General features: G+C 45.7%; 1 protein-coding gene across 3 annotated transcripts in view; it reads right to left on the bottom strand.

Moving 5' to 3' along the window:
• ATP10A (ATPase phospholipid transporting 10A (putative)) overlaps positions 1-24,201 on the bottom strand; it is a 187,749-nt gene that overhangs the window by 20,284 nt on the left and 143,264 nt on the right. For all 3 annotated transcript variants that reach the window (XM_026510297.4, XM_026510298.4, XM_057303652.1), the window contains exons 7-12: positions 22,999-23,251; positions 18,623-18,840; positions 16,001-16,195; positions 12,960-13,548; positions 5,563-5,666; positions 5,343-5,469 (exon numbers count right to left, since the gene is read on the bottom strand). In XM_026510297.4, the coding sequence (XP_026366082.3) occupies positions 5,343-5,469; positions 5,563-5,666; positions 12,960-13,548; positions 16,001-16,195; positions 18,623-18,840; positions 22,999-23,251 (1,486 nt within the window). The remainder of the gene's footprint in view (positions 1-5,342; positions 5,470-5,562; positions 5,667-12,959; positions 13,549-16,000; positions 16,196-18,622; positions 18,841-22,998; positions 23,252-24,201) is intronic.

Raw genomic sequence — 24,201 nt, 5'->3', positions numbered from 1 at the left:
ACAAAGCACTTCCAATGCTTTCTAACATGCGGCTAATTTTTAACATAACAGATAACTTGGAAACAAAGCTTGTGGGGAGATGGCGGGAATGGCCATATTCTGAAGGATGAGAAAGTTTTAAAAATTATCCATCCCATACAAAGCTTCCAAATAACATCCATAATATTTGCTCTCAGCAATGCGTACTGTAAGCTATCTAAACAGACCACACAAGCACACTATTTCTTAAAAGCCACATTATCCAGAATGTACTTTTTCCACAAACATAATCAATAAGCAGTGGGTTTCCCTATGCAGGCTTCTGTATATTGGGACAAATTTTGTACCCAGTGCACAAAGGAGCTCTCCAGGTCAGCCTTGGTTTTTTTCCTATTGTCCACTTAATGAGATGGTCTCTATCTTCCCTCTAGAAGTACAGAATTGACTGAGAACACCTCATTGGCCCTGCCTTTCTCTTTTATGTCACACTGTTCCCTGTGCTGAGAGGCTGCTGTGGGCTGAAGGTGTTTCCCTGCCCCCATAATTCACAGGTTGAAGCCCTAATCCTCACTGTGATGGCATTAGGAGGGAAGGTGGAATACTCGTGAATGAGGTTAGTGCCCTTATAATAAGGAACACAAGAGAGATGATCTCCCTCCACCATCAAGGATACAGAAGGAAGACAGCCATCTGCAAGCCAAGAAGAGGGCCTTTTAAGGAACCAAATTGGCCGGCACTTTCATATGGGATTTCCGGCCTTCATAACTGTGAGAAATCAATGTCTGCTGTTAAAGCTGTCCAGTCTGTGGTATTTTGCTATGACAGCCTGAAATGACTAAGATAGACACCACTTCCCTTTCTCGTCCTAGAACAGATGAGTTGGCAGGTGCAGGGAGGGTGGAGTCAAGGTAGAATACATGTACAAAAACCATGATTTCTTAAATATATCCTAAAACGCACGTTCACAAATCAGACACCTGTTTAACCCTGAGCTCAGGTAACAGGAGCATCACCAGCTCTCCAGAAGCCCCCTCAGGGGTAAGTGGCAGTCTTCTCTCTTCCTTCTCATGCACGCTGTGCAGTGTGGTGGACCCTGGCCTACCTTTTATTTGAATGCACCAGAAGGTTAAGTGGGAACTTGGGAAGGGCCCAGAAAGGAGGAGGAGTTATTGCACCCAAGCTGCCCTCAGCTCTGAATCACGGAGTCCCCATGAGAAGGACGAGGCAGGGATGTGGGTCTCAAAGTCTGCTTAGGAATAAAACCATGTTATCCTCCATGTTCATTGTGAGCATATTCTTGACAACCCAGATAGTGGAAGGCCATCTGGTCTTGGCCTTTCTCCCCTCCTCCAGACCCCTGGCTCTAGCATGGGGAGACAGTGTGTGCTCTGGCTCTGGCTCCTTATTTTTACCATCTGACAGAGTTGACATCCACCAAGGGACCCTAAGTATCACTTCTGCTGTGATATGTTCCCTGCTATCTAGGGAAAGAGGGAGGGATGAGCATGTCTGCCTCCGTGTATTCAAAATATCTTGTTCAGGGGCAGCTGGGTGGCACAGTCAGTTAAGTGTCCAACTCTTGGTTTTAGTTCAGGTCATGATCTCAGGGTCGTGAGATCAAGCCCCGTGTTGGGGCCCTGTGCTCCGTACAAGTCTGGTTAGAGTTTCTCTCTCCCTCTACCCCTCCTTCCGCATGTGCTCTCTCTCTCTTTTTAAAAAATATCTTGTTCATACTTAATAATAACATGGTTATGGAATAATCATAATGATGGCTAACCTTGATGAATTACTAATTGCCAGGCAAAAATTTCTGCAGCATCCTTAACATGTGAGTGTTATCCCCACCATGTAGATGTGGGAAGCAAAGGTGAGATTAGTTAGCAAGGGAAGGGCTACAGCATTCCATGCACAGTATGTCTCACGCTCCAAACCTCTGACCTGTACGGCTGCTCTAGGAGAACTTCCACTACAGAACAGAGCTTTGTGTGTAATTCAACCAGTTACCCACCCTTCACTAGATGGCAACTTACTACAGCACGGACTTGTAACTCCCTACCTTTGTATATTGGCTGTTCAGCCAGAGCTCCTTGATAAATGTCCTCCAAGAAAGAAAGCAGGGAAGGACTCACAGATACATTTCAGTCCTTCGGGGAAAACCTAACACCTTGAAAATAAAGCATCTTCATTTCAGGAGCTAACTGGCCAAAGCCCCGATTGGGTGGCTGGACTGATCCTATCGTCCATAAGCAGCTTTGACTCACACACAGAATATTACTGAACTCAGAAAGAGAATTATGTAAAGTATATCTATCTCAGCATGAAATACGGCTGGGGATAAAGAGTAAATCTCAGGAAACAGTCCTTTAAAAATTATCTGGAAGCACAGTGGTCTTTCCTCAGCTCCTTAAGGTAGCTAATTAGCATTGGAATCTGTGCAACTTAGAGTAAATGCCACCTCTCTACAGCCTGAGCCTTGGGAGGATCTGGCATTTGGAGCGTTATAACAGGGTAGGTAGTAGGGTTCAAGCTTGTGCCACCATGCTTCACTGTGATTAAATGTCAGGTGGCTTTTCATGGGAGTGGAATTTCAGATCACATCTGGGAAAAAAAAAAAACAAAAACAGGAATGCTGGGGAAAGGGAACAGAATGTTGTCCTTTGAATTTAGGCTCTTGGCCAGAACATTATGGAAAAGAAAATTTCAAGAACACAGTATAAATGGTGACCCTTCCTTCGTAGTTCTCTGATGTTATTTAATATAGGAACCTAAATGAAAAGATTTAGAAGGAGTATTTGGGTTTGGGCTTATTAAAAACATAAACAGCTTACTTTACATTTCTTAAAATGAATCACAGGCACCGTGGATAAAGCTGTGGTGAACACTGTGGCGGTGGCTCTCCTATTCTCCAGCTCAGGCTTCATCATCTGAACCATAAATATCCCAGGTTGCAGGAGATGCTAAGTGTTTAACAACCAGCTCGCAGGAGGGAAGCTGATTTGCTGCATTTTCCCATTTCTGTGGTGCAAATACACTCATCCTGGCTGATGTCAAGCTACCAACAGTATCAAAAAGCTATGCAAAATTCCTAAAAGTTTACGCAAAACAGCAAACGGTGATTGCAAAATTTCTGAAAATGCGTGAAAAGGCTCTCACCAACAGGCATGAGCAGACTCCAGCACACTGACAGTGCCCACTGTGCGCCCTCCAGTAGCTCCTTCACTGACTCATCTCAGAGCCATCTAACACTCCCCTGGAGATAAACAACCACTCAGGACGACAGCAGGATGTGGCTGAAGCAAGATTCTGAAAAACTCTACTATCCCAGCCCCAACAGAAAAAAAAATGGAACAGGATAAGTAGAAAACCTTACTTTTAGATGCTTACATAGTTGCCCAAGCAAAAATTACAGAATCCAAGCTAGAAAGCAATCCCCCTGAAAAAGATCTAGGAAGGTGAGTTGATCTCAAGTTCAGTATGAATTTAGGGTGTTCTAGGGCTGTCAAAAATTCAGGCATGTTAACAGAGATACAGCACGGGGGCCAAGGGAGGTGACGGATGCCCAACCACCAGAGGGAGTCTGTACCGAAGAGGCCAGCCAGGCTGTAACAGATGTGGAGGCAGTAACCTAAGACTCATCACCACATGCTGCTGAGTACCGGACCCTGTGGCAGGACCTCACTCAGTGCTTCAATGGGCACCCCCTCTGTTCATCCTCGCAGGATTATTACCCAGCAGACAAGGAGACTGGGTTGCCAAAAAGACTGAGTCACTTGCCCAGTGTCTCATGGCCAGTAAGTGACAGAGCCAGGATTAGACAGACAACCAAGTCAAGGCTCCTAGACTCTGAAAGAAGGAAAGGTAGGGGTGCCTAAAAAGATAGGTGGACAGCATGGGGACTCACAGCCAAATCCTCAAACAGTTAAGGTCTCACCCTCTGGAAAAGGGAAGAGATTCCGTCTGCCTTGCTCCCCTGGGTGGGACCAGTGTCCATGAAAGAAGGGACTGGGGAGGCAACTTTTACTCCATTCAAGAGTCAGAGCTCTCCAGGGAGCGTGCCCCACAGTGAAAGGACAGAGAAGTGAGATAGGCACAACCTGCCCATGGGCCAGAAGGACCAGCAGGAACCCCTGGCTATCCCACGGGTCTGATCAACAGTGTCTTCTGGAGAAGCGTGTTCTAGATGTGAACAGTCCCAGTAAATCAAAACGTGGCAGGCTAGAAAAAGCACAGCTGTCTTCCAAGTGTTTCATTTAATCAGCCCCCAGGGATACTGCTCATGATGTCTCTGGGCATCTGGATCTGGGGGCTTTCTTGAGCAGTGCATGGCCTCCTATAAGACGCTATAGGCAAAAAAGAATGTTATATAGGGGCGCCTGGGTGGCTCGGTTGGTTAAGCGTCTGCGTTTGGCTCAGGTCATGATCTCAGGACCCTGGGATCGAGCCCCGCATCGTGCTCCTTGCTCAGCGGGGAGCCTGCTTCTCCCTCTCCCCTTGATTGTGCTCTCTCTGTGTCAAATAAATAAATAAAATCTAAAAAAAAGAATATTATATAAAGTGTTATGCTATTAAATATATTAATTATTATATTAGATTTGCATATATAGATATATAAGTAGCCCAACCCCTTTATCCAGGGAACAAGACCAAATGAATACAGCCTTTCTGTATTAAATGAAGAGGGATGAACTCCGGTTTCTCTGTGTCCCACGTATGCACCTGACTCTCAGAACCACAGGATGGGGGGTGTGTGTATACAGCATGGTCACAATCAGTTCCTGGTGTGGCCACAGAGAGCACATATACAAAGACTCAGCTAATTTAATACACACTTAATATTAAGTATTTTAAATATTAAAATATTTTTATAAATACTAATAGAAACACAGTAGCAAATATGAGCACATTTTAGTAAAAATGAGCTCGTTTTCTCTTCATCCAAATGGAATCTATGAAACATTCATAAGATGTAAAGCACAGCCATTTCTGGAGTCCAACAGTTTCTTTTTGTTTTAGGAGCAGGAGGGGGAGGGAGTCCTTTCAAACATCAGTTGCTGAGAAGCCTCATTCCTCATCTCTACGTTTGGTGGGAAAGCAGGGCTTAAGGGGTGGCAAGTCATGTGTTGTCACTGGGTGCCTGGTGGGACAGCACATGGAATAAAATGGTGCCATGGTGGTAACGTTCAGTCAAGGACGGCTGGGCCTGGGGTCCGTGCTAGCATCAGGCCAGGCAACTCCTTAACCAAGCCTGGCATGTGCAGAGCTGCCAATGCCTAGAGCCATGGTGACATGGTGACACCCCATCCAGGACCGTCTCTGCAAATTCCACAGTGCTCTGTGCAACATGTGCTCGTGTGCATAATTACCCAACAGATGCAAATTTGTTTCCAGGCGAATGGCAGACTGGAAGAGAAGCTCCTCGCGGTTGTCCAGGGAGGATTCTGCTTCTAAGTGGCTTTGCAACCAACAGGCATACTCTTCTTCACTCAGAACCTATGTGAGACACACTGGTGAGTGCCACGCAGGCACTGAGCACCATGGGGGCAGTGGCCAGCACGCATGCTTGTGGAGCTGGCACCCACTCACCCTCTTGGCAATACACAAGGTGCGCAGGCCTTCCACGGCATACAGGTTGAGGTAATTCTGAGTCTTGCTTCGGATTTTCTTCTGATGCCTTCCTCGGGCGTCATCTAGGTTGGAGCGGAAGCAGAAACACACAGATAAGTAAGAACAACAGAGTCTGGCGGCTCGGGGACCACTCGACAAACCTCAGGCAGCTCTGCGTGGTGTTGAAACAACTCTACATATATAGCTTACCCAGAAGAGAGGCCAGTACCACCCCAGAGGTTCCAGCCCGGAAGCTCTTCTCACCCAGCTTCCAGGCTAGCTTCCCAGGAGAACAGCCATGTTTTTAAGGTGTGAATGTGGTCACACTCACAGACACAGAAAGCAGAATAGTGGTTGCCAGGGGCTGGGGGCGAGGAAACAGGAGGAACTGTCCAATGGGTAAAGAGTTTGTTCTGCAAGATGAAGTTCTGAGCATTGTTGCACAGCCATGTGAGACCACTTAACACTACGGAACTATACATTTATTGAGATGGTAAATTGTAGGTTAGGTGGTTTTTTTTTTTTTTTTTACCACAATTAAAAAGAAAAAGCTAAGTCCACTAGTAAGACTTCTCTAAACACCCACCCTTTTCTGTTTCCTGTAGACACAGCTGAGCAGACTTACTGCTTATTAGCAAACTTCAGAAGTGCTGACTTGGAGCCTCACCTGATTGTGGCATCCATGAGTGGAAAGGCATAACGCACTTTGGTTTGTGCATGACGGAAGTATATGATAATTGTGTTTCAGGGCCAGTGAGAAATAAGGAGTCCTCACCCTTCTGCCATGCTCTAGCTTGCTGCATTTGGAATTGCATTTTGTTGCAATGCATTAAACAGGAATGTCACAGGAGCATCCTTCCTCTGTGATTTACTCCAACAACCCCTAATAAGAGACATGCATGAAGCCTCCATACCACTAGATTCATCCCAGGTCTATTTCATCACTTGTAAACAGTATATACACTTTTCAGATAAAATTTAAAGTAAAAGCTATTATTTAAAAAAGAACCACAACATATTTTTGACTGTCACTAATGACCTTTGTTGAAATGAGAAGCTCAGATAAACAAAACTTTATTAGAGATATTATTTATTTATTTGTGTGAGAGAGAACAAGCAGGGAGAGCGGCAGGCAGAGGGAGAAGCAGGCTCCCCGCTGAGCAGGGAGCCCGATGCGGAACTCGATCCCAGAACCCTGGGATCATGACCTGAGCTGAAGGCAGATGCTTAACCGACTGAGCCAGCCAGGCGTCCCTAAACAAAGCTTTATTAGGAATGATCTGGTATCCTTTGGCCCAGGAGGTGGATGTAAACGAAGGTACATACTCTTCCAGTTTGTGAAAAATTGTAGTTTAATAAAAAGGGTGGTTTCTATCCCCAGAACACCAGTAGTATTACCAGATAGAATATAAGATGTGCAAATATCACATAAGACATACTTTTACTAAAAATATTATGTTTTTTATCTAAAATTCAAATTTAACCGGGCATTCAATTTATTTTATTTGCTAAATGTGGCAACTCTACCTACCAGTAGCGAGGCCCGTGGTCTGGGACAGGCTGTCCACTACCTGAGTCAGGCCCTGGACAAACTGGACCTGGGAGAAACACTTTCACCTCTTAGACATGTGTTCTCCATAGAGAAGATAGCACCCCCAAGGATCTAAAACACTGGTTCCAGGGCAAAAAAAAAAGCCCAGAAATAATTTTAATTCTATATTTAAAACATATTAGGCATAGCATAAGACACAAATATATATATATATAGTACATAAACAAATACACATATCTGTGGCATTAAAATGTCATGGGGAGATAATTTAAAAATGTCTAAAAAGGCTTCTGAAGGGAGCAATAATGAAAAAAAAGAGGGGAAACACTGCCCTACATGGCTTTGCTTTAGGAATTTAAATTTCCTGAAAAGATGACACTCAAAAGATGACATCTTAATTTTGACTACCTTTCTTTCATTCCTGATACTGTGATAGCAACTCTCAGAAGGGGATACGACAATAATTCAGATGCCGACTATTATTTGAGCAAAGACATGTCTATCTGAGGGCCTCTGGAATGAGAATAATAATAATAAAGTACTTTGGTTCTCCAGAGAGGGGCATGGGAGACTGCACTCCAGCAAAGGAGCAGCGTGCAGGGGCTGAGACTGAGCTCATGGTCAAAACAGAACTGATGGAGCTAGAGGAGGCAGGCTGGGCAGTTCGGCACATGGGTGCCCTGGATGAGCGTGCGATCCCACAGGCAGCCACATGGAGCTGTTTCTGTACGGGGCCACCCACAGCAGAGCTGGGACAGAGCCCACCCAGCCCTTCAGAGAGAGAAGCAGCGACTGCCTTGCCTCATCCCCTCACTCCCCCAGACTTGCAGACACACCTCCTCTGCCACTTGAGGTAAGACCTTGCTCCAGATTCTTACTTGACCTCTCCCTTGTAGATTCCCACTGCACCAGTGACTGCACAGGCACTGGGAAGAGCCAATGTCAGGGTTTGTAGGATTGGCTCTTTGTGAATGCTGGGATATGTCCACATTCTAAGGGAAAGGCCAGGATGGTAGAAAGAACTCAAGCTCAAAGCAGACAGGCACCGAGGAGCTGGGGGAGCCTAAGAAGAGTGTATTGGGCATTGTCCTAGAAAGAAAACCTGTGGACCCGCAGAGTTAAGTGGTCAGCCTGGCTCTCCTGCACTCATCTCAGACTACAGGCATCCTAACATTCACATTGCATTTTAAGTGATACTCACACAGTACCAGCCTCTTCTTTCTGATATTCTACAGGCAGCCCAGATCCTGTGCGGCTTTTCTATCTATGGTAGTAGGAAGAATTGTGTCTGCAACACAGCTACTTGGGTAATGAGTAACATCACGGGCAGAAGTGGAACCAATGCTACCCAGAGCCTTCTGGCAGGTGGTGGTGGCCTGAGTGGCCCTTGGAGAAGGTCCCTGCAGCCACATCCAGGGACTGGGAGAGGAGGCATTAGGGGGCACACTCAGTGTCAGACAGTAGCAGCTCCTGTCAGTCTGTAAGATGACTCCCATGTCTCTGACCTCAAGCTGCAGCAGGACTGAAAGGAGCCCTGCTCCGCTCTGGCTGGGCAGTGCAGAAGGACAGTGCAGCAGGGTTCCTACCAGAGCATGGCTGGCAGTGCTCAGGACCCTGTGAAGAGGACCTCAGAGGAAAATGTCCACTCCTACTCATGGTTTTAACATGTAGTTTTAAAACGCTCGAAGTGATATTTCCATTTCTTCTATGCTTCAAATTTATTTCTCTTATAGGGAGTTTCATCTTAGAAAGATGGTAAAATAAGGTGAATTCCCTCCTTTGATCTTGCATGCATTTACTGATTTACTGAATAGCAGCAATGTGTGAGCCCCGTGCTAGGTGGTGGGCTCCTCTCCATCCTCACTCTCAGAGAGGGTGCAGCAGTCTGGGTGTCTGTGTCTTAACACCACACCAAGTGGCAACTGGACCAAACCTCAAGCAAGTGAATCTTAAGGGGAAGGAACCAGAGAGAAGGGAAAGGGACCTCCGCTTATACTCTATACTTGTATCAGACCGGACCCTGTGCTAGGGGCTTGGACAGGGGATTCCTGGGAGGTCAGCATCCTGATTTCCTTTGTGCAGATGGGAAACAGAGGCAAAGAAAGTAAGAGACTTATCCGGGGTCATTCTAGCCTGTAAATGCAGACCTGGGATTTGAACAGAGGTCTGTAGGTACCGGAGTGGGGTGGAGTCCCTGCTTTCTACCTGATTCCACACAACTCCCAGGGCATGATCGTGTCCTGAGAACAGGACACACTCTAACACAGTCACATCCACCATCAGCATAGCCTCCTCATGCCTTTTTTTGGTAAAAGTATTAGATCTCTTTGAAGAAAGACCTTAAAGATCTGACGTAATCTAGAGGATAATACTGTGTGCCTACCTCACTTCCTCACCAGCACACAGGTCCAGCAGCTCGGCTCTAACGCTCTGCTTCTGGAGCACGGGGAAGTACTCTCTCTGCATGTCTGCTCCTCTCCACACCCATCAACCCACAAAGTAAGGGGTGAGTGATTAATACATAATGCCAGGGTGTCACCAATGGATAACTTCAAGGTGACCCCCCAAGGTGACAGCTCCTCTCTTGGGAATCCAATGGGGTCTCAGAACCTCCTGAATCTTAAGCTGCTGGATGTCTACATGTAGCTCTTCCGGATCAACCTATCTGACCTGCACACTGCTTGGAAAATCCTAGAGTAAGATGGAGAGCTACATACACTGTTTATTTTTAATTTGCCCCTTTCATGTCACAGTTTGGGCAATGTGTAACGATAGCAGTGTCATTCTTTTATGTGTCTCTTTCATGGTGGAACGGATGGGAGGCTTTGCTTCTTCTCACATAGATATGGGTAGTAATTTCCTCCCAGAGTCCTGCAGTACACGCACAGGAGCACAGGAGGTGAGCACAAGAGCAAAGCTACACTGGGTCTGCAGGATTAGGGGGAGAGGGCTATGAGGCTCTCCAGCCTGCACACAGTCTCCCTGCAACCCCGCCCCCACCTTGAAGTTGACATGAGTAGTAGGAGTTGTTTTGTTTGCACTGCGTCTAGAAATTTAAGACTTTTTCCTCATTTAAAAGAGTGATATGACCACAAAGTACAAGTGTGGGGACCACTACAGCCTTCTTGGTCGCTCTTATGTCCCCTGCACAGCTCAGGAGGGTCCCTGGCCCTCTCTGTATGGTGGGTCCTACCTACCACCCTGTCCTACCCTTGTTCGCTAGTGCTACTGCAGGCCTTTTACCTTATACATGACCCGCTGTATGTGGTAAAGTCTGAGGTGCAGTGGACCATTAAACTGTCTTCAATGAAAGGCTGTGGAATAGGACAAAGATGATTTTTCTTTTCACAGTAGAATTAAATCTGCTCAGATAATTGCCATATCTGTTTTTCTTTTGCCTGGATGCAAAATCAAATTTCAGAATAAAGAAGGCTTATAAAATGTATTTGGAAGCTTTCCTTCCTCTTCTCTTTTTTAGAATAGTTTGAGGAGAATAGGTATTAACTCTTCTTTCAATGTTAGGCAGAATTCACCTATGAATCCATATGGTCCCAGATTTTTATTTTTTGGTAGTTTTTTGATTACCAGGTCAATTTTGCTACTATTAATTTGTCTGTTCAGATTTTCTATTTCTTTTTTCTATAGAAAATCTTCCTATTTCTTCTTCAGTTTAAAAAGATTCTATGTTGCTACAAATTTATCTATTTCTTCTAGGTTGCCCAATTTGTTGGCATATAATTTTTTTATAGTATTCTCCATAATCCTTTGTATTTCTGTGGTGTCAGTTGTTACTTCTCCTTTCTTAGGTTTGGTTTTATTTATTTGGGTCCTTTTTTTCTCTCTTCATGAGCCTGGCTAAGGGTTTATCAATTTTGTTTATCTTGTTCAAAGAACCAGCTCTTGGTTTTAATGATTTTTTTCTACTGTTTTTTTTTTTTTTTTTTTTTTTTTTAGTCTCTATGTCATTTATTTTTGCTGTGATCTTTATTATTTCCTTCCTTCTACTTCTCTTGGTCTTTGTTTCTTCTGCTTTTACTAGTTCCTTTAGGTATAAGGTTAGATGGTTTATTGGAGCTTCTTGTTTTTTGAGGCAGGTCTGTATTGCTATATATTTCCCTCTTATGGTCATCTTTGCTGCATCCCATAGGTTTTGGACCACTGTATTTTCATTTTCATTTGTTTCCATGTACTTTCTGATTTCTTCTTTGATGGCTTTATTGACCCTCTGGTTGATTAGTATCAAGTTGTTTAGCTTCCACATGTTTATGTTTTCTTCCAGTGTCTTTTTTTCCCCCAATAAATGGTTGGAAAATTGGACAGCCACATGCAGAAGGATGAAACTGGACCATAATCTTATACCATACACACAAATAAACTCAAAATGGATTAAAGACTTAAATGTGAGACCTGAAACAATAAAAATCCTAGAAGAGAACACAGGCAGTAATTTCTCTGCCATAGCAACATTTTTCTAGATAGGTCTCCTGAGGCAAGGGAAACATTAGCAAAAAAAAAAAAACCTATTGGGAGTATATCAAAATAAAAAGCTTCTGCACAGCAAAGGAAACAATCAACAAAACTAAAAGGCAACCTATGCAATAGAAGAATGAAGAAGACTCTTGGAATGCAAAATCAGCCTATGAATTGGATTCTATGTCCACTGTAGCACAGAACCCCTGGGGTGGAAAGGCAAATCCTGCCCTCTGGTAGGTTATCGCCATGAAAAGCTAACCAAACTGTTTTCAGAGACATGTTTACAAACTGGGAGGCAAACTTAAATGCCAGGGGAAAAGGATTTTGTCTGCAGAGATCCTCCAGTACACTTTCCCACAATGGAGTGGTGCTGCACTTGGGAGCTAGGAGTCCTGTTTTCAGGCACTGAGATTATGGCGAAAGGACTATGGGAAGTAAGGTATTCTCCAGCTCTATCCCAGAGGTCTGGAAAGGCCATACCTAGTGGACAGGGTTTCACAACAGGTTGTACCTAGAGATGTTTCCAGGACACAGCAGACAGGGAGACTGTGGAGGTCAGGCAGCAGAGCCACAGCATGTACCCCTCTGTCTGCCAGCAGCATCCTCACCTCCATCCCACCTCTCTCCCCTGGAGGTCAGATGCGCATGCCTTCATTCTCCAAGCAGAGAGGAGGGGTGACCAGGTTTACTAATGGAGACCTAGGCCATTCCCCTCTCAAGACCCAGAAGCTTTTGTGTCTAGAAGGAGGTTCAAGCAAGCCCTTCTGCTGGATAAAGTTCCACTAACACCAGTGGTTTTCAAATTCCTCTTTTTTAACACAGAAGTTATATGGAACTCTAGTACACAAAAGAGACTAAGATGGCGCTGCCTGGCCCAAAGGTAGGACAGATGCCCAGCAGCCTCCACTACCGAGGCCCTCACTGTGGTCTGAGGTGGCTCCAAAAATGGGCTACAAGCCACGACCTGACTTCACAGCTGTCCTGGTCCAGGCAATCACAGAGAAGGAAGGAACCTTCTGGAACTTCTAGTTTAAAAGTTCTTAACCTTCATTGTCCAGATTTAAAATGATGCTAGGCCTCACCCCGAGTGACCCCCAACCCCACTGTTGTGAGATGAGTTCAGGCACTGGAGCCCTCCATCCCCCACCCTCCAGTGCATTCTGGTCCAAACCCCTCGAAGGAGGAAAGAGTGATCCAGAGAGACAACTCTCTGATGGGCATTGCTTTAGAAAAGGCTTAATGAAAATCACTTTACCCATGGGAAGGGACTGAGGGACTGAGGGAAGGGGCTAATTTCTTGGGACTTCCACCTGGGGCTGGGGGTACCGCCCAGTGGAGGGGAGCTGGATACCTGAGGAGCAGGGCAGCAAGAGGTCCATGACCACTGAGTCGGCTCCTTTGGTGTAGACATTGATCTCATCGGTGAGAGGATGCCGGATCACCACTGACATCCTCTTGCGGATGGAGTCAAAGCCCAGTGTGTGCAGGAGCTCAAAGGTGAGCCTGCCCAGGTGGGGCAGCTCCACAGACACCTGGTCGTGCAGCCGGTCCACCAGTGCGCAGTTGTAGGCCCGTGCGGCATACACAAGCGCGGCCTCGTCGGGGCTCTCTGCCTCATAGCGCAGCTCCCGTTCCTGCTCCTGCTCCAGCTCCAGCTTCTGCTCCGGGGCAGTGTGCCCCGGGGCCCAGCTGGCCGCCCCGCTGCTGTAGCCATTGCTGGCGATGGCCGGGGCTGGCTGGCCTAGCCTCTCCTCTAGCTTGAACAGTGTGCTGTCATTGGATAGGGTGGACAGAAAGTTGGACCCTGACTTGTGGGCAGTTTTGTTGGTGGTCAGGCTCCCGATGCTGCTGCAGCCTGAGGTAAGGCGGCTGGGTGAGAACCTCCGTAGGAAGTCTTCTATCGTCTTCACAGGGGACTTCACCTCAAATCTCACCCTCACCTGCAAGAGAAGCAGTTAGAAGACGTAGGAGGTATATCCAAGAGGCCTTACTCAAATTGCCGTGGGCACTCCCCCACTTCCCTAGTGGGGGCTCAGAGCACAGAGTTCCCATTTCCCAGATTTTGGGGCATATGCTAGAAACTGCAACTACAGCCAGCATTTCTTCCTCGAGACCATTCTTTGGCCTCTTCCATTTCGCTTAAACAAAAATTAGCAATATACATTTTTTTAGAATGTGATCACTAGGTAGCAACACAGAGGCCCTGGACTGACCCAGGAAGTATGTGGCTAGTGGTACCTGCAGGCTTTGGGACTATCTCCTCTGCTAGCTGTCCCCACACTGCAATGTCCCATTGCTTTGCAGAAAAGGTTCAGAAGAGCATGCCTGTCACTATTGCCTGGCACAAAACCCAGCTTCCCCCCTCCCAATTACAAAAAGCATTTACAAAATCCAGTTTATACAGTCCTTCGAATTATGTCCATATAAAATTTAAATAACATTCCCAAACCCAAAAGAACTTTTCTAAACAAATTAAATGCTTGGACAAATTCAGGATTCAAATCATTTAGCACATTTTTTGAAAGTCACAATAAATCACATATCTTCTAATAAGAAGTGAAAATAACAAAATGGCAGTTATATACATTTGCTAAAGTTCCAAAAAACTCAACAATGGAGCAATAGCAATACTTTATTTAAATGAGTACTGTTCACTAATGTTAGTATAATATACCTATTTTAACTTTCTGCTAGAAAATGGATTTAGAGCAAATGTTGCGACAACCAAACACTGAATTATAGTTAGCCTTAAATTTTCATAATTTTCCCCATGTGACTAAAGTTGTAAATTACATAATAGCCTACAGAAAAGTCAGGTATTTGGTAAAGCAGGGCACATGGGACCAATTTTCATAAAGGTGCTTCTTTGTTCCTATAGACTTTAAATGTGCTACATATTCAAGGGGGGAGATTCAAGCAGCCACACTGGAGCTCCTGCTGGCTCCAAACACCCTGGAAGATAGCACTCACTAATATGTGGAAAGAGGAGTGCACCCAGAGACCTATTCATCTGCAGTCTGAGGGTGGGGGGAATAAATATTCTGCTCCCTATGTGGAATGCACTGCATATGTGACCATCACCACATGCCTCAGTTACGCTGGGACCTCTCTCACTTAATCAGTAGTTGCAACAATGCCTGGGCCTTAGATGGGTCTAACTAGAAACCAGACACTTCTCGAGGGATGCGTGCCAGAAGGACTGAAAAAGGGTGGTGGAAGAACCCAAAGGCCAGATGAAGGATGCTGAGGCAGCTAAGAGGTAAACTGCTCAGGAAGCAGCCCTTGCCTAAGGCAGATGGTGCAATCCTGTGGTCTCTGGGTGGTGGGACCTTGTTCACTCTGGATCCATCAGGCCCCCTCGGGCTTCTGTAGGCCAGTGTGGCAGGAGCAGGAGCATGGGGGCGGGGGGTTGTGTTACTGCCAGCTATGCTGCTGTGAAGAGAGCAGAGACCCTTTGTTTATTCCATATCACACACCAGCGGCTCCATCAGGGGAACCTGCTAAAAGGGTTGACTCAGGAGAGGGAAAGGAGTCTGGGAGAGTGGGGGTTGAGGGGCAGCATCCAGCCCTAGAGCGTCTTCATTTTTATCCATTTAAAGTTGCCTACCTGCATTATGCACATCCCTCCTTAGGTGCACGCCCCCAACACACCTCCCGGCCTACCTAGAGGACTTTCTAAGAACCACCGGGGTTAGGACCTGTTTGCACATGAAACTTTACTCTCTTCAGACTGCATCTTATAATTATCCCAAGCAAAAACCAACTTGGGTATTGCTTTGTTCCCACCATCTTAAGTAATCTCTGATTGATTCTTGACTACTTCTCCTTGAAAGATAATGTTAAAGGCCCTTTTAACATCAAATACATTTATTATGTGCCGAGGCCTTCTCTGAGCCCTTCCTCTAAACCCTCACCACTGCCCCCATGTCTCAGATAATGTGTCTAAGGCACAGAAGGGGAATGGCTTGTCCGAAGCCATACAGCTGGTTGGTAAAGTCAGGATTCAAGTCCAGGCGATCTGTCTGGGCCCCGAGCCTTGTCCTGTCCACTCTCTTGTGAGAATCTGGAACCCTGCAGCTCTGTGTAGATTGTGCAGGGCCACCTCATTCCTGCCCCTGCCCACTCCAGGCCAGGCTGTTATATGCCCCACCCATCATGGGCTCGGAAGGTTTTCCTCTCCACTTGGCCCCAATCCCCTTACCTGTCCGCTATAGCCTGGGGATGGCACCACAGAACCAAGGAGCTGGCTTGCCCTCCATAAAGCCCCCTGCTACATCCCCTTCAACCTGAGAGGTAGTGCTGAGCAGTCCTGCTGGAAAGGTTAGACTGACAACAGTGGGGCCACGCTGCAGGTCAAAGGCGTCAGCTTCACAGCGATACCCCAAAACTTGCCTTTTGTCGCGGCTGATCCGGGGATGTGACCACTACTGTGTTGCAGATGGTAAGTGCGATGAAGAAGTCGAACACGTCAGAGAGCTCTGGTGAGAGGTGGGCCAGTGGGTGTTCCTGGTGCCTTGCGATGGCCAGGCACCTGTCACATTCACTCACCTTCTCAAACAGCTTCGGATCGGGTGTAATGTCTTTCTCCTGGAAGAAAACAGAGACTGAGGGGTGAGTATAACCCAGTGAAAGCATCTTAGTGGTGGACAGTTTAAGGCACGCTGATTTTATTATAAGCTACAAAAACACCTTCATCTGACTCATGTCCATATGCCATTTTATAGTGATGAATAATGTATAATTGGTATAAGAATATATGACTTACATATGAAATGAAATGCACATGTTCTTATATATAACACACATGTTCTCGTTATAAAATAATACAGCTAAGAATATATATTATTATAACATATCTGACTCAGAAAGATTTGAAAAAGAGAAGGGAAAATTTAGCAAATGTGTATCATACCACTTCACAGTAAAACATACTTTTTTTTAAAAAAAGATTTTATTTATTTATTTGACAGAGATAGAGACAGCCAGCGAGAGAGGGAACACAAGCAGGGGGAGTGGGAGAGGAAGAAACAGGCTCCCAGCGGAGGAGCCTGATGTGGGGCTCGATCCCAGAACGCAGGGATCACGCCCTGAGCCGAAGGCAGACGCTTAACGACTGAGCCACCCAGGTGCCCCTAAAACATACTTTTTGAAACACACTTCTGAGTTTCCTTCCAGTCTTTTTTCTATACGTTTACATTTTACATCATCAAATATTTTACACAATTTCCTTTTGATATAAACCCAGAAGTGGAATTGCTGGATCATACGGTAGTTCTATTTTTAAGTTTTTGGGGAACCTCCATACTGTTTTCCCTAGTGGCTGCACCCGTTTGCATTCCCACCGTCAGGCATGAGGGCTCCCTTTTCCCCACATCCTTGCCAATACTTCCTATCTCTTGGCTTTTTGATGACAGCCAGTCTAAGAGGTGTGAAGTGATATTTCATTATAGTTTTGATTTGCATCCCCACCTTAAATTTACACAATGTTATATGTCAATTATATCTCAATTAAAAAGTTTATAAATTGGCAGTGTCCATTTTCCCCAAAACACTATACACAGTTGATCCTTGAACAATGCAGGGATTGGGGTGCCGACCCCTGTGCAGGCAAAAAGTCTATATAACTTTTGATATTCCTAAAATTAGCCTACTACGGACTGGAAGCCTTACTGATAACATAAACAGCTAATAATATATTTTCTTTTTTATGTGTATTATATACTATATTCTTACAATTATGTAAGCTAGAGAAAAGACAATATTATTACAAAGGGGCACCTGGGTGGCTCGGTTGGTTAAGCGTCTGCTTTCAGCTCAGGTCATAATCCCAGGGTCCTGGGATTGAGTTTCACGTTGGGCTCCCTGCTCAGTGGGGAGCATGCTTCTCCCTCTCCGTCTGCCCCTCCTCCCCATTCGTGCTTTCTCTTGCTCTCTCCCTCTCGCTCTCAAAATAAATAAATAAATCTTTAACAAATTAAAAAAAGGAAATATTATTATGAAAATCATAAGGCAAATACAGTACTGTAATTATTTTTAAAAATCTTCATGTAAGTTGCCCTGCACAGTTCAGACCTGTGTTGTTCCAGGGTCAACTGCAATCTGAACTTTTCCAGGCTTTTAAGCATCATTTGAAAATACTTTTAACAACTTCAAAACAGACATACTATGATTCATTTGGCCATTTTTCTACCACTGAATACATTTTTTTTTTCACTGACAAACTGCTATGCGCAGAAAACTTTGGCTGAATCACTAAATTCCTAGGTCAGAAAGTTTGAATATTTCAAATACTCTTGGACAATGTCAGGAAAGCTTGTTCCAACACAGTCCCCCTCCTGTCAAGCATGAGAGCCCTCCTTCCAGGTGCCCCTGTGTAAACCCACCAATCAGTGACCATATGGCACTGATGCCATGGCAGCCTCTACATGGGTTTCTAAGGACAGAAGAGAATGAGGCCACCACAGAATGATCAAAATGGATTCTCCCTCCCTGCTCTTAAAACATTTCAGAGTGAAAGGATTTTTTTAGAGATCATCACTCACTCACTTCTGGAAATTTCCCTGCCTGACCAGAATGGTCCATAAATGTTTGGGGCAGCTGGCAAGGCAAGGGAGAAAGAAGTTTATTGGATTTGCACTCGTCTAATTAAAACTTTTTTTTTTCCCCCACTTGGCTTTGCTTTTTCACAGTTGTCATCTTGCCCGATGCTTTATTCATTTCATTTGGCAGGACAGACTTCCTCTCCAGCACCCATCTGGGTAGTTCACCGGGAATCCCCCATCCTTAGAGGCCAAGGCAAAGGGGCCATGTCAGAGTTTTAGAAAAGATAACACGGGTGCCAGAAGAAGGCGTTGGCCACAAAAGTTCTTATAACTGAGCAGAGCTAAACCCCCAGCAACAGCTTATTTGTACCGCTACATGCAGATACTTTGGAGGAATGGAGGGAAGTAGCAGGGCCAGGAAAGGTGGTGCCGCCCCAGCACGGGCAGCTGCCGTCCTCTGAGTGGGACTCACCATGGGGCTGCTGAAGGCCGTGTGCTTGGACAGCATGCTGGCCCGCTTGGCCTCGGCCCGGCTGCCTGTGCGCCGATGTGACTTGGTGCTCTGGCTCCTGTGCATGACGCGAACGCTCTGGTGGCTCCCAATGCTGCCACGCTGGGGCAGAGAGCCCCCTCTGGGCACTGCCTCTTCCTCTTCTGAGTCTGCCTCCTGGTACCTGGCCAGACGCTGGGCTGTGGACAGAGGGACATGGGGTGACACATCACAGGGAGGCCAGGAAAATGAAATTGATTCAGAGCACTTGCCACCCTTGCTTTCTTAAAGGCAAGGCCACATTTAATGAGAGTTCCCACTGAGAGATGGAGGCATTCTCATTTTATCTGGACCTACAGTCAACCTGATCAGGTTGACATTCTCAGCCCCACTGCACAGATGAGCACACTGAGACACAGAGAACTTAAGGAACTTGCTAATAAGTACATAGGACTCAAGAGGGTGGAGATGACATCCAGGTCAAGGTGATGCCAAAGCTCAGGTCCAGTGCATTTTGGTACAGTGGCCATCCCACTCCACTAACAAATAAGGAGTAGACAGAGCTAGATTCACATACAGCCCCTCTATTCAAGTGGACCCTCGGGTGTGATGAATGGGGTTTGGGCAGCAGACAACAGGCACAAAGACAGGGCAGACAGTGAAGGCCTAGCCCACAGAGTAGCCTGGTTCCAGGCTTTGCCCTTTATCCTGGGGTCATGGGAACACCTGGTTCACTGGGGTTGTCAGGACAGATCACATGTTGAACATCTGCCCCGTAATCACACAGAAATAATGGTTCTCAGGCTGTGTTGATGGCGCTTTCCCATGGGAATCCTTGTTCAGGGCCAGGTAGGTGGTAGGTACTGTTTGCATTTACCCTGTATGGATGAAGCTCTACCCAACAGGGAGGCTAACAGTCCTTGTGGGCTACACAGGGTGGACAAATGCCACAAGGATACAGACCCAGCAGGCCAAGGTCCACTGAAGACGACCTTGACTGCACTGCTATGCTTGAGCCCTCAAGGGGGCACTGCACTGCCCAGCAAAAGTCTCTGTGGCCACATGGCCACTCAGTGAATCCCTTGAAGTATATCCTCACTGCTTCTTGCTAATAGATGGCTCTGAACACATTTTTCTGGCTTTGCCCATTTAGTTCAGCTTGTTTCATCACGGACAAGCAAGGAGACTATTCATGAGGATTACTCATTCAAAACAAGCAATTAGTAAGAACTTCAAGGGCAAGTCCAGTGCTGGGGGTGAGCACAGGGTATCTTAACACAAGGTGGCCTGCCTGAGGGGCTAAGAAAGGCCCTCCAATCTGGGTATGCCTGTGGCATTAGTCTGTCCTGTGAGCCAGGCCTTACATTCAGCATCTTTCATTGGTAAGACTTTTCTGTAGGGATGAGAAAAACGGAGATAAGGAAAGGTAAGTCGTGACCCATGGTCACGAGACCAAGTAACTGACAACAGCAGGATCCCACTCAGGGAGTTCCTCACCCCAGAAGCAAATCTCCTCCTGCCCATCCCACCCACTCCTGGCTAATGGAAGTCCTAGTTTGGTGGTAAATGAATGGCAAGGAAGAACAAAGCCTGGACACAGTGCTGTCAAGCTTCTGGGCTTGTGCAGTAAGAGCCTGGTGTCAACCAAGGTACAAGGTCAAAAGGTACACCAGCCTGTCCCACCTTCCTGCAGCAGTTGGATATTAGCCTAAAAGCAGCAATTCCTCAGACCGCTGCGGATGTGACTGTGGTCTACAATGATGCAGCAGTTTCTGACCAGCAGTGGCCTGAGCAATGCCCTCAGTGTCGCTGGGGAAGATGGAGGCAAGAAGCAGGTGATACTTCATTCTGGGCACACAGTGTCACCAGGACAAGAGGTCAGAGATGGCCAAACCCACTGTCTCGATATATGTGAACCAGGCTCATTGTACAAAGCCAAAGTCGTCTGAATTCATTTTACTAATGAGATCTGAGAGGTCAGGTCATGGGCGATAACAGCTGAAGTTGCTCTTGGCCCCAGGTGCATGTCAATGACTGATCATAGCATTTCTTTTCAGACATGCAGCAGAGAGGCCTGCTTGCTTTGGTCTTCACCAGAAAGGCTTTCCTGTGTCTTCTAGAGGCAATGCAATCCTTTGATTTCATGATAAGCATCTGACAACTGTTAAAATTCTTCTGTAATCTTAGCTGGGATTCTGCCCATGGAGCCTCAGGTCCAGCTTTCAAAGGCTGCTTCTGACCCAACTTCAGACCTGGGTCTCTGGCTCCTTTACAATTAGGCTAAGCTCTGCTTTCAGGCAAATGAGCTCCTTCTGCACAAGGCTGAGGTGTTACGGAAGGGGAGAGTGCGAGGGGGACAGGTGGACAGTCACTGACCATTTATTTTGGGTGGCAAATAAAGCAATAAACGTACTGGGTAAGTTTCTATGTATTCTTTTTTCTATGATTACTTTAATTTTACATAAAGGGCCTTAGTGGATATCATAATTCTTGGTTTCATGAAACTCACAAAAATCCCATGCCTCTAACAGATCTTTCCCGCCATATCCCGCTAAAGAACAGCTTCCTAATGATACTCATGTACTGATTCCTGTTCTATATTTGCTTCTGTTCCTGTGGTGAGACTTTTTCCACGTTCTCAGATGCTGTTACAGGAAGGAGAGGGAATCCTGGTTGTAGAGCTGATGTGCCTCTCAAAGGTACCATGGCTCCACAAACACTACTGTGGCACTGGGATCCTTCTCATGGTGCCCTCTCCTGGCTCAGGTGTGTGGATGGTTCTAGTCCTACCCTCTGCTTATGAAGTGCATAGCTCCCATATGCGTTCAGGGAGGACAGAGGCAGCAAAGGATAAGGAAAGGAGAGGGGGGAGGAGTAACCACCTGTAAAATTCAAACGGGAGTGATATTTCTTTCTAGCTTCCACTAACATCATTTTCTAAGGAAAGAATACAGCACGAATTGCCCAATGCCGCTCTGCGACTTTCAGCTAATAACAAGAAGACTGACAGGTGACAGCTAACACATCTCTTCAGTTCTTAGTGTGGCAAAGAGACTGGGTGCCTCAGAAGTGAGTTCCTCAAGAATGCCCCTCTTGGTTCTCTTGTCTGGCAGAAAATGAGTGTTTAAGCAGATGCCCACCACAGAGATACTGCCGTGAACAGGGTGCTGTCAGCAACATGGAATTCTTCCTATATTTGCTTCTATAAATGCTGTCATGACTCAGTCTCCTGAGTTGCTCTAATAGCCTTTCTACATCTTATTCCCTCAAAAATCAGCAATCCCTGATGGCTAATGATTTTGAACATTTTTTCATGTGTCTGAAATTCAAATCAAAACCACACTGAGATACCACCTTACGCCAGTGAGAATGGCAAAAATAGACAAGGCAAGAAACAACAATTGCTGGAGAGGATGTGGAGAAAGGGGATCCCTCCTACATTGTTGGTGGGAATGCAAGTTGGTACAGCCACTCTGGAAAACAGTGTGGAGGTCCCTTAAAAAGTTAAAAATTGAGCTACCCTAGGATCCAGCCATTGCACTACTGGGTATTTACCCCAAAGATACAGACGTAGTGAAGCGAAGGGCCATATGCACCCAATGTTCATAGCAGCAATGTCCACAGTAGCTAAATCGTGGAAGGAGCCGAGATGCCCTTCAACAGATGACTGGATTAAGAAGTTGTGGTCCATATATACAATGGAATATTACTCAGCTATCAGAAAGAACGAGTTCTCAACATTTGCTACAACATGGACGGCACTGGAGGAGATAATGCTAAGTGAAATAAGTCAAGCAGAGAAAGACAACTATCATATGATTTCTCTCATCTATGGAACATAAGAACTAGGATGATTGGTAGGGGAAGAAAGAGATAAAGAAAGGGGGGGGTAATCAGAAGGGGGAATGAAACATGAGAGACTATGGACTATGAGAAACAAACTGAGGACCTCAGAGGGGAGGGAGGTGGGGGAATGGGATAGACCGGTGAGGGGTAGTAAGGAGGGCACGTATTGCATGGTGCACTGGGTGTTATACACAACTAATGAATCATCGAGCCTTACATAGGAAACCGGGGATGTACCGTATGGTGACTGACATAATATAATAAAAAATCATTAAAAAAAAAAAAAGAAGTAGAAAACAGCCAACATGAAACCTATAAAATATTATTTTTTAATAAACTTATTGAATATCATAAAAAAAATCAGCAATCCCTGAAGCTTGTATGTGTGTATGTGTGTGTGTTTGTGTGTGCATGTATGTGTGCATAGGCACATGTGCATAGGCACATGTGCATGCAGCTTTGACATAGTTCTCTGTCCAGCCCAGACTGGGAGTCCCCACCCCCAGGCTCACCATTTGCATCATGGGAATACTCTATGCCAGACACAGTGCATCTTCGGAAAACCATCTTATTCTCAGTTAAAGTGCCAGTTTTATCTGAGAAGATATACTGTATCTGCCCTAAGTCTTCCGTGATGTTCAGAGCTCGACACTGCAGCTGCGAGTCCGTTTCTTCGTCATACAACTCTATATCCTGATTAATGAAGTACACTTGGCATACTTTAACAATTTCAATGGAAACATACAAGGAAATTGGGATCAAAACCTGGAAGACATAAGGCATACACATGAACAATTATGAGGACGAGGGAGCTGCAGAAGTAGTCCAAACTATTCAAATGACAAATGACTACAACCACAAGTAAGCAGGGACTATACTGTACCTTTAAGAGCTTAACCAGGTTGGTTTAGAGTCAGTATTGGAAAAGTACTATGATACTGGCAAAGAGTTTAAACTAGGAGAGCCTATGGTGTCACTGCAGAGCGGAAATCCACTATCATGTCTGAGGAATGGTAACCATGGCTTGGATAGAAGCAAGCATTTTCGTATTACTAAGTTGTGCTTGAGAGAAGCTAGGAAAGGAAAGAGGAGAGAGAAAGAGAAAAAAACACATGGCACAGTCAGAGTCCTCATAAGCAAAGTCACTCACACCACAGCAGCACTTGGCCCCCAAGGCTCTCCCAGCAACAAGAGCTGCCCATCCCATGGACACAACCCCACAGTTCGGAAGAGACGGTCTTTCCAGAGGCTGGTTGTGTTGAAGGACAATATCTGGGATCTTATACAATACAGAGCAAAGGGAAGAGGGCTTTGAGGAGAATATTCACAGTTATACTTGGACAATTTAAGAATAATCTTCATGAAGTCAATGTTTAATTTTGGGGGGGATAACAGTATTGAACTGATGTTCATGGGCTCAGAATACCATATCCAGACAGACTAACTGGGTTCTCCTGGTAACTTAATGTGAATGCAACACCTACGACAGTACCACACCTACTGTAGGTACTACTACTACTACTACAGAGCTAGCACGGAATCTGCATTCATAAAAAAGACTAATTTGGAGAGTTCCTGCTGTATGAAACACACGTGATAAAGACAGCTCTCCTTGTAGGCAAAGTTGAAGCAGAGGTCCTCCTTCACTTTGTGTTCCTAAGATGACACTCACTGCCCCTTCTCAGATTCTCAGTTAGTGCTGGGGAGTTGTTCAT

Source organism: Ursus arctos, unplaced genomic scaffold (genome assembly GCF_023065955.2).
Source record: "Ursus arctos isolate Adak ecotype North America unplaced genomic scaffold, UrsArc2.0 scaffold_28, whole genome shotgun sequence".
NCBI classification, from domain to species: domain Eukaryota; kingdom Metazoa; phylum Chordata; class Mammalia; order Carnivora; family Ursidae; genus Ursus; species Ursus arctos.
The sequence above is the reverse complement of the archived record's forward strand: the minus strand, read 5'-3'. Positions and strand labels throughout refer to the sequence as shown.